This window comes from Pantherophis guttatus, chromosome 4 (genome assembly GCF_059756535.1).
Source record: "Pantherophis guttatus breed Tessera chromosome 4, ASM5975653v1, whole genome shotgun sequence".
Classification (NCBI taxonomy): Eukaryota; Metazoa; Chordata; class Lepidosauria; order Squamata; family Colubridae; genus Pantherophis; species Pantherophis guttatus.
In genome coordinates this window covers 38,497,830-38,508,838 of record NC_142066.1, presented here as the reverse complement: position 1 = coordinate 38,508,838, position 11,009 = coordinate 38,497,830, and the positions used below count along the sequence as shown (strand labels likewise).

At 38.7% G+C, this 11,009-nt stretch overlaps 1 protein-coding gene across 1 annotated transcript; it reads right to left on the bottom strand.

Annotated features, from left to right (window-relative positions):
* Positions 1 to 6,413: 6,413 nt before the first annotated feature.
* On the bottom strand, positions 6,414 to 8,400 carry LOC117658481 (olfactory receptor 6B1-like). Its single transcript, XM_060693646.2, has 2 exons — positions 8,191 to 8,400; positions 6,414 to 7,513 (listed from the first exon to the last, which is right to left on the bottom strand). Exon 2 carries the CDS (start codon positions 7,365 to 7,367, stop codon positions 6,414 to 6,416), a length of 954 nt encoding a protein of 317 aa, XP_060549629.2. The 5' UTR covers positions 7,368 to 7,513; positions 8,191 to 8,400.
* Positions 8,401 to 11,009: the final 2,609 nt, after the last annotated feature.

The window sequence follows — 11,009 nt, the reverse complement described above, 5'->3', positions numbered from 1 at the left end:
CCAGTTCACAAACATGGGAGGTGGTTAAGGACGACTATGGGTGCCGGAGCTGGTAATGCCGGGAGGAGTAGATGTAATACAGCTGAGCATGGGGAACTGGGAAATCCACCGCTCTCTCACCACGATGGAAAGTCAACAAGCGGCTGCAACAATTTAGTCTGGGGGGAATTAGCCACAGCTGCCCTCTCACGGCGACTAGACGGTAGAAGAGCCATCAGCGGAGTCATGGTTCATCCTTCCGGAATGAGGCAGCAGACCCAAGACTTTCAACACCAAAGCCCATAGCCTGCTGATCCTCTCCACAATGCTGAGGCTGATAAAAGGCATTGGAGGGAGGCCAAGGTTAACAGGCACAGTACCAGAGGGAAGGAGATCAGGTGGCAACACAAATAGGAGGGGTGATAATAAGGTCCCAAAACAGCTGAGGCTGGCAAGAATGGTCTGGCCAAAGCAGGTCAGGGCAGCAGTCAAGGGAAGCCACAAAAAAGGGGTGAGGAGGGATTCCAAGGGATTTCCAAGGAGGAGACAAGAATGGAGAATTGCCAATCCCCCTCTGGCCCATTTCCATCATCCCCAGTTCTCTGGGCCCACTCACCCTGCAGTCATGTCGTGTCCTCTCGGGGCAATTTTGCCCAGATCTTCCGAGGCCACAAATTGCTCGGGGGGTTACAAAAACCCAATACAATCCCATCCGGGAAAGCATCCCTTTCAGCCTTCAGCTAGAGCCAGCTGCCAAACGATATGGAGCTCTGCCCTCGCCCCAGCACCGGTTTTGCCACCATCCGCCACTTTCGTCCCCTCAGGTGTCTGATGCTTCTACAAGCCGCCAGGGTGCTGCAGAGTTCCAAAATGGCCAGGAGTGGCTTCCACGCCGGCAGGGGAGCGCTAACCCAGCCGCAAATTCTCTGCGGCCTGAGCGCCATTGCGGAAGTCGCCACCGCCCTCCCAGCAGCGCCCAGATGATGCAATCCCTCAGTGGTGTCTCAGGGCCGTCCAGGAGCCTGTCCCCTATCAGGAGCGGCTCATCCAACTCGCCAGGGTCTCACCAGAAGATGAAAATCGGCCTCCCCACCCCTAATAGTCAAAAACCCTCACCATCCTCCCTCAGCCGATACTCCAGAGGACTGCCATCTTGCACATGCGCAAGGGACGGGTTCCTATATATTATGTATATACCATAATTTTTGTAGTATAAGATGCACCAGAGTATAAGACACACCTACCTTTTTTGGTTGTTTGTTTTTATTTTTATTTTTTTAATTTTTTAGACAAACACACATACAAACATACAATGTACTTTCTTTGAACAGAGTGTTTGGCTGGTTCACAAATTTAAACAGTGTTTAGTTATTTCAATTAAATTTACAATTTCTATATTTCCTTTTTGCCATATTTATTCCTCATCTATTTTTTTTAAAAAAAAACCAATATTACCCTTCATTCTCATCTCTAATTTATTTATTTATTTTATTTTATTTTATTTTATTTTATTTTATTTTATTTTATTTTATTTTATTTTATTTATTTTATTTTATTTTATTTTATTTTATTTTATTTTATTTTATTTTATTTTATTTTATTTTATTTTATTTCTATACCGCCCTTCTCCCGAAGGACTCAGGGTGGTGTACAGCCTGATTAAAAGCACAAAGACAGACAAAATTTAAAAATAATTAAAATCATTAAATGATAGATTCAATTATAAAACCCCAAATTTAAAATCCCATATTTAAAAACCAATTAAAATCTTTACATTGATAGCCCAGCCTGACGGAACAACAAGGTTTTGAGGACACAGCGAAATACACGAAGATCAGAGATTATACGAATTCCTGGGGGCAGTTCATTCCAAAGGGCAGGGGCTCCCACAGAGAAGGCCCTCCCCCTGGGTGTTGCCAGCTGACATAATTTGGCCGATGGCACCCTGAGGAGACCCTCTCTGTGGGAGCGAACTGGCCGGTGGGAGGCTACTGGTGGCAGAAGACAATCTCGAAAATATCCAGATCCAATGCCATGGAGCGCTTTAAAGGTGGTAACCAACACCTTGAATTGCACCCAGAAGACCACTGGGAGCCAGTGCAGCTCGCGCAGGAGGGGTGTCACGTGGGCACAATGAGTTGCACCCATAACCACCTGCGCAGCCGCATTCTGGACCAGTTGGAGCCTCCGGGTGCTTTTCAAGGGGAGCCCCATGTAGAGATCATTGCAGTAGTCCAGTCGGGAGGTGACAAGGGTATGAGTGACTGTGCGCAAGGCATCGCGATCCAGAAAGGGCTGCAATTGGCGGATCAGACGAACCTGATAACCCCCCCCGGCCATGGCCGTCATATGTTCTTCTAAAGACAGCCATGCGTCCAGGAGGATGCCCAGATTGCTAGCCCTCTCTGTGGGGGGTAAAGACTTACCCCCAATAGTCAGTGATGGCACCAGCTGACTATATCGCAATGCCAGGAACCACAGCCACTCAGTTTTGGAGGGGTTGAGTCTGAGCCTATTTCTTCCCATCCAGACCCGCACGGCCTCCAGGCAGCGAGACATCACATCAAGGGCATCGTTGGGGTGGTCTGGGGTGGAGATGTACAGCTAAGTATCATCAGCGTACAGGTGGACTCTCACCCCAAAACCACGGATGATCTCACCAGCGGCTTCACATAAATGTTGAACAGAAGGGGCGAGAGGACCGACCCCTGCGGCACTCCCCATACGAGGCGCCTCGAAGTCGACCTCTGCCCCCCTGTAACACGAACTGCGAGCAGTCGGAGAGGAAGGAGGAGAACCACCGCAAAACGGTGCCCTCTATTCCTAACCCCCTCAACCGCTGCAGCATGATACCATGGTCGATGGTATCAAAAGCTGCTGAGAGATCTAACAGGACCAGGACAGAGGAGCAACCCCTGTACCGAGGCCTCCAGAGATCATCCACCAACGCGACCAATGCTGTTTCTGTGCTGTACCCCTGCCTGAAGCCCGACTGGTACGGGTCCAGATAGATAGCTTCATCCAGGTGCCTGGGCATTTGTCATGCCACCACACTCTCAACAACCTTTAATCTTAATCAAATTCAATTTTTCCCTTCTATTCTATATTATACCCCTTCCCATTGTCATCTATTTATATCCATCCTCACATTGGTTGATTATTTAATATTACAATTGTTTAATACAAATTCAACATTTTTATATAAACCCATTAGTTATATAACTACCTTTTTTGTATTTTAATCAATATGAACATGAATATTCCAATTATTTCCATCCAATCCAATTTCTTACAAATCAATTAATTATATTTACCAATAATAATAAACCAAATAATTTTCCCCATATATTCCTCCAGACCACAACTTAACCATTTCTGCTTTCAACACAATATACAATTAATAGTATCTCAATTATTACAATTCCCTAGTTAAATAGAGCTTTTTTTCTTTTGTGTTTTAAAATCTTGAACTCTCCTCTTTTGCCCTAAATTTCCCATTGTTTGCACCTACCTTTTTTGGTGAGCAAAAAGAAAAATAAATCTTTCCCTGTCTCATTTTGTCATGTTGCAGAGCCTGCTTTACTTTCAGTTTTGTTTTTTCAGCATAGCTAGGGGAAAAAAAATCTGCTCCAGCACTCTTTGCAGCTAGCAGGAGAGCCCTGTGCAAAACAACTGAGAGCAAATCAGCTGAGAGTCGGGAGGCCGATCTAATCAACTTGTGATAATTAACCTATACTGGAGGTGAAAGGGGCTGTTTTTTCTTGCTGTTTGCTTGCAAGGAGGTAACTGCTGCGAGGCACAGGCCAAAGGGTGGGGGCCAGTGGGTGGGCAGGGCTACATTCTGTGTATAAGATGCACTTAAATTTTCACCCCCTTTTGGGGGATAAAAAGATGTGTCTTATACTCTGAAAAATACGGTGTGTAGATATATTAAGTAGAATTCAAGGCATAGATGTAATAAAAATCTATTTTTTCCCTGATCTTTAAAGAGAAACTATGGACTTCGAGTTCTCTGAGGAGGGAAGTGCTATACATCCCAATTTGTTTGTTTGTTTGTTTGTTTACTTACTTACTTATTTGGCAAACATATCCAACATAGTTCTTCTATGTTCCTCACAATCTGACAGAGTGACTGGCCCAAGATAGGTTTCATGGGACTAAGGGACACTGAATGTATAATATGTAGCACCATGTTGCCTACCTATAATTTCTCGGCATGGATGAATTTAAATGCTGATTTAATAATAATAGCTATGATCATGTAATGAAAAATCCCCAGCCCTTTTTAATGTGCATTGCATTGCACAATTTTGACTTTTATAAGGTCACTTATATGCATCTAGTCCAAGATTGGCTTTAATGTGGCAATACTCTAAAGAAAAATGTAATGGACAATTTTTATCTTATCTCATTATTGAGAAAATATTTGGACTTCAGTTTCAATGGTTTTGAAAGACGTAAATTATAGTGAATATTGAGCAGGGTTTCTAACTTAGAAATAATACAAAGATGACATTGATTATACTTGTTGATGATCTCTAGGAACAGGATTAATGCATTTATTCTGCCCTTCTTAATCTCTCAGTAGTATTTGAAGCCATCAGCCATAGAATTCTGAAGGTGAACCATAATCATTCTGGTAACCCTAGAAAATAGGTTAATCTCTCAGCCCAGTTTAAGCCTCTGGAGAAAAAGCCTTTTACAGAGACCCAACAGGTCAGAGCCATAAAAGTCACAGATATCATTGGGGATAAAGCTTCTCAATTGATTAAAAAGTCAGGCACACACACTTCAAATCTTTTTAAAATAATAGCCTACTTTTGTTATTCTACTATTGTAGAAACCATACAGAAGATATGAAGCAAGAATTAAGAATTGATAGGACCAATAGCAGTAGGGAAGAAGGGTTCAAACAATGATGTCCTGCATATCCAAATCAAGATCAGGTCATCTCAGAAGCATGATAATAGAAAAGTGATCATGAGAAAGTAATAACACCAAAGCATATTTTCATTTCCATAGTAGATGAGGATGAGAAAGAGGATGGCTTCTGACAGCAACTTTTTGTTTCCACTATTTTTTAAATAAAAAGGAAAACAGTATGGAAAACATTGGGTAGCATGAATAATATGTGAGATATATATATCACCCCCACACTCCCATGCCCACCCACCCACCAACCCACCCACCCCCACACACGTGTGTGTGTGTGTGTGTGTGTGTGTGTGTGTGTGTGTAAAGAAAAAAGCAGATATCCTGCGAGCTCTGGAATTTAAAATTTTAAAATAATTAAAATTTTATTTAAGTAAGCTTTCGTCAGCCATCTGCTGACATAGTCAGAGTATTAAACTACCATTACAGAGATCTCTGCTTTTATATGCCATTAATCAATTTGGCCCTTGTAATAGGCCCTTCCAGCCGTCTCCCACTTGTAATCAGCTGTGTTGTTTTTGCTGTCGTCATGCTGGATGATGGAGGCTTAATCTGGAGCTCGCAGGTTGTCTGCTTTTCTTTACTAATATACCTGGAACTCGTATTTTTAGAATAGTTTGTAATATATGTAATATATATAGAACAAAAGAGCTGTATGAATGGATTGTTGGAATCATACCTATACTCAGCAATGTATTCCTAACTCTGTAGTGAAAACAATTCTTTTCCTTATTTCATTTACTAAGGAAGGAAAAGAAGATCATCAGGCACAAAGAACTAAAGTTTCTTACCCTTTTCATCCTATTCCCAGCTATATTCAGCTAAATATATAGAAAAAAGTCACTAAAAGTAGAATTTCTTAACACTAGACCACCTGATATCTGTCCCTAATTTTGAAATTGGAATTATTGTTTAAGATGGAAAATTTATGTATAAATACCTATTAAATTTAGATCACTTGTTATATTTACTTAAATGCAATTTATGGTGGCTTGTCTCCAGCATTTCCAAATTTCCGACCTTTTTCTACATTTTTTTTATATTTCTTCTACTTCTTCTTTTTTATATTTACTTAAAATTATATATGTTTATCATTTAAGACTGGCTATTACAGGTATACAGTTCTGCAAAAGATATTTGCCAGTGAAATCCAGTTTTTCTCCTACAAATTTTTAGTATTGTTGTCTACTAAGGAGCAATAGCACTTAGACTTATATACCACTTTACAGTGCTTTATAGCCCTTTCTAAGCAGTTTGCAGAGTCAGCATATTGACCCCCCAACAATCTGGGTCCTTATTTTACTGACCTCAGAAGGATGGAAGGCTGAGTCAACCTTCAGCCTGGTGAGACTGGAATTGTCAAACTGCTGGCAGCCTGAAGTACTGCATTCTAACCTCTGAACCACCATAGGTCTTTGTATGTTATGGAATACCAATACACATATGCAAAACAATAAAAATATTATTTTTGCCTGCTGAAATAAATTCCATTAATCATCAGTCTAATGATCACTAATCATATTTTCAGGACTTAAATTGCAAAGCATTTTTTTCAGTGCTTCCTTGACATCCTGATTCCTTAAACAATAAATGCATGGATTCAGCATGGGAGTAACAATAGTGTACACAACTGACACAAGCTTATTCATGTTAAAAGAATGGATTCTCCTAGGTCTTGCATACATGAAGACTGCAGCTGAGTAGAATATAATAACCACTGTGAGGTGGGAGGCACAGGTAGAAAAAGCTTTACTTTTTCCTTGCCTCGTAGGGATACGTAAAATGGTGCCTATGATAAATGCATAGGAGCCCATTGTGACAGAGAGTGGAATTAAAAGGATAAGAAGAGCAAATACAAAGTCAACCATTTCAGCCACAGTGCGGTCAGTGCAGGAGAGATTAAGCAAAGGGGAAATGTCACAGAAGAAGTGGTTGATGACATTGGGCCCACAAAAACTCAAACGTGAAATGAAAAAAACTTTGAGCATAGAAATTAGGAAACCAGTGAGCCAGGAACCCACTGCTAGCTGCAAGCAAAGCTGGGATGTCATTATAACAGGATAGCGCAGTGGGTGGCAAATGGCAACATAACGATCATAAGCCATGACAGCCAACAGGCCACATTCAGTGCAGGCTAGGGATAAGAAGAAATACAGCTGAGCCATGCAGCCTGCATAGGAAATGCTTTTATCTGTTGCCAAGAAATTAATCAGGAGTTTTGGAACAGTCACAGAAATATACCAAGTCTCCAGGAAAGACAAGTGGCTGAGGAAGAGATACATGGGTTTTTGGAGGGGAGTATTTGTCCTGATGAGGATGATGATCATGGTGTTCTCCACAAGAGTGAGGATATAGATACAAAGAAATACTACAAATAGCAATCTCTGAAGTTCTAGAACTGTGGGAAAACCCAGGAGGATAAATATCTGGACTCTGGTTTGGTTGTTCAATTCCATGCCTCATATACCAATCTGCAGGGGAAAATTCAGTATATGTGAAAGGATGAATGGAAATATCAATAAATGAAATGAAGGTTTCTTGCAGTTCTTCATCTCAGAGTTTGCTAAATATTCAGAACTTGGATAATGCTGTTTCTGGATTCCTGAAAAGGCAATGTTATACACAATGAAAAAAAAAATCAATACATAAATTATACAAGTAAAACATGCATATGCACATATACACACAAATTGGGCTTGTCTGTGAATTCCTTTTGGTCAATTATTTACATTTTTATTTAAGTTTTTGAATAGCCACTTTTCCTCATTCTATCCTACTTCTATAATTATAATTCTGAACTTTTTGGATTAGTAATATAGAAAATATTACATATTTTGTGGCTGTATTGAATTCTTTATATAGAACATTGTTCAAACATAAGGCAGATAAGAAGGAAAGAAGGAAGGAAGGAAGGAAGGAAGGAAGGAAGGAAGGAAGGAAGGAAGGAAGGAAGGAAGGAAGGAAGGAAGGAAGGATTTTTAAAAAATTTCAACATTTAATGAACTTCAGAAAAATAATATAAATAATGGTCTAAGTTCATATCTTTTTCATCTGTCTATATTTATATCACCTCTGAATAGCCAAATTATTTACTATGCAAATTAAAATAAAAGTAGTTATAATTATGTAAAAACAAAAATAATTAAGAAAGAGGAAAATACAAAGATTTAAATTAAATTTAAATCATGAGAAGCATGAAAATCGATTAAGTTCTAACATCTAGATATTATATTCTGCTATGTCCAAATTACAATGAAAACATATTGAAATGACTCTTACCTTCTTTTCATTCATTGGCATGACATATTTAAGATCAAGCAATCAGATGAAATATCTTGTTCCCAACCAAGTAAACAAAATATAAATCAGGAGGCAAAGTAAATATGCAATATCTAAGATATAATTTCTTGGATTTCTGTGAATACTACAAAGTGACTTAAGGAAATAAAAACGAAGAGAAGATGAATTTAGCACACATATATGAATACATTTCCCTTCCTTAGAATTTTTTTAAAAAAATAATTATCACTGAAAGAAAATAAAGTTCATCAGAAGTGAGAAAATTGAAAGATTACAGCTTGCAGGTTGCTTTTACTCCAGTACTTTTTTTGCTCAGCAAGATCCTTAATTTAGATTTATTCATCCTAGTTAATATGTCAAATGTTCCATAGTATAGATATGGTTCAGCATCACAGCATGACACATTCATAAAGATAATTTTTGAAGTCTCAACAGAACCTTTATTCCTCAGTGCTTCCTCAACAGCAATCCTGCTTGTAACTTGACTCAAGCTTGTCAACAGTTTGGTCCTGCAGCTTGATATAACATAAAATATTATCAAGCTGAAGCTGTGCAATATCCCCATCTGTGGGCAAGAAACTCTTCAGGGAAGAAAGACTAAATGTCCTTTTAATATGTAACATTTTAAAGAGGCAGAGAAAAAAGTTGAGTAAGTCGAAGACCAAGGACTTAGTTTCAGGGCTAGACCAGCCCATTATAATTGGGAAGCTGAAATTAACCATGTGCAGATAGGTCAAGTGTAAAAAAATATACTATGAAGTACTATAAAGTTTTGTGCATAGCTTTCATCCAGTTTGTGGGGTGTGTCCAATTATAATCAAAAGAACCCTGATAATCCCTTTAACCTAGTGAGTGTTCAGTATAAATAGCATCCAATTTATTTTTAATTTATTTTTATTTTATTTTTTTGCATTCAAGTGGTCAAACTTACAAGAATCTTACTGAGGTATGCATAGCAAACACTTTTGTTTTAGTAAATTGCCTATAACTGCTCATGGCATCCAGAGTCTTTAAAATAGGAATAAATTTAGAGGTTGGTATTTTTCAGCAACCCAATTTTCCAGCATCTTGAGCTCTTTCTTTTTTAAAATAAAAATAGTCAAGTGAAGCAGGAAAACTAACCATCACTAAGGGTTTGCTTTTGTGTGTGACCATGTTCCCATAGGATTCGTATGATGAGCATGTCCGAACACATTCCATGCTGCCTGGAATGAAGTTCCATAACCCAAAGCCATAATCTAAAGCACTAGGAGGGAAATGTTGTTAAACATCTATCATAACTGGTGAAGTTAGCTTCATTATCAGTGGTCTAGATTTCTGCTCTTTTTGATTGATAAAAACCTGCAGTCGGCCAATGAGTACTGCATAGAAGTAGTGGTTAATACTATCTCATGAGAAGTGGTGGAGTCTCCTGCTTTGAAAGAAGAGCTTATTTCCTATCCCTCAAGAAGTCATATCCTGACGCTATAACTTTGGAACTCTATTAGCATTGGTCAACCTGTCCATTGTAGAAGCACTGAATTCAAATCATAATAGTAAAAATAGGGGAGGTTAAAAGAAAATATAACTTTATATGCTTTTCTATATAAGGCAAGGCAGAAAGAGAAATATATAGACATTCTCACCACAATGACAGCAAAACAAAATTGTGGAGGTTTCCTACCAAAGGAGAGAAATCCACAGCTTTTAGCTTTTACATACACTTGCTAAGGGAAAATACATTTTTTGCATGGGTACCATTTCATTTGGAAGTAGAGAAATAAGAATCATATTTCTGATCTGAAGAAAAAAAAACAGAATAAAATTTCCTTGTTAGCTTGTTCAGAGTTCTGGTTTTGAAGGCCTTTGTTACATGGCTCCTCCAATAATTGGAAAGGAAAAAAAGGACAACTTTCTATATATAGATCTCAACCCATCATCCCAATCTATCATTGTTTTACCAAAAATCATCCATTAGCAATGCAAATTGGAAATGTTGAGGGGTTATGTGCATCAATTAGGCTTATTTTTATTCTAGCATACTTTTACTATTATTTTTATTTCATCCTGTTAGTAAAGTCATTGAATGCAAGATGAAGGGACTTTAGAAGATGCCTCACATTGGATCAGGTTTAAATAATTATTAGCTGGGAACAATCTCAGAATTATTAAACAACAACAGCAGTCAGTCACCAAAGGATTTCTAGAATAATTTGGTCTTTGCTGTTTTTTGGTAGACCATCACAATTAGTGTAATATCCAAAGGAATGTGTTCTACAATTTGGAGGTTATACTGCAACTGAGAAAGGCTTCTCCATGTTTGTTTTATTAGATTTATATACCACCCTACTCCCGAAGGATTCAGGGCAGTGAACAGGCACAGAATAAAATACATAAATACAAAAGTTAGAAACAATTTAAAACCAAATTAAATAATTTAGCCCAAGACAATTAAAAATCCCAATAATTTAAAACAAATTAAAATTTCAGTTTAAAAAATTAAAAAGAAAAGGGAGAAAATTAGGCCAATGTCTTCAGTCTTCTTTGTTTAATCAACATTCAGACTTATTAGACAGGGGAGAATTCACTAAGTGTATCTAGAAATAATCACCACTACTTTCCAGGCAGAGGGGATGTTCACCTGGTTTGGACTGGTTCGAGCGAAATGGTAGCAAAAATTTTGAGTAGTTTGGGGGAACCGGCAAATCACACCACCGGCTGGCCCCGCCCACCTCACCCTATATATCTTGCTTTGCCATGCGGCCTAGCTAATCTCTGCACCTCGTATCCGTGCCTCGCCCGCTCTGCTCACCAAAAGT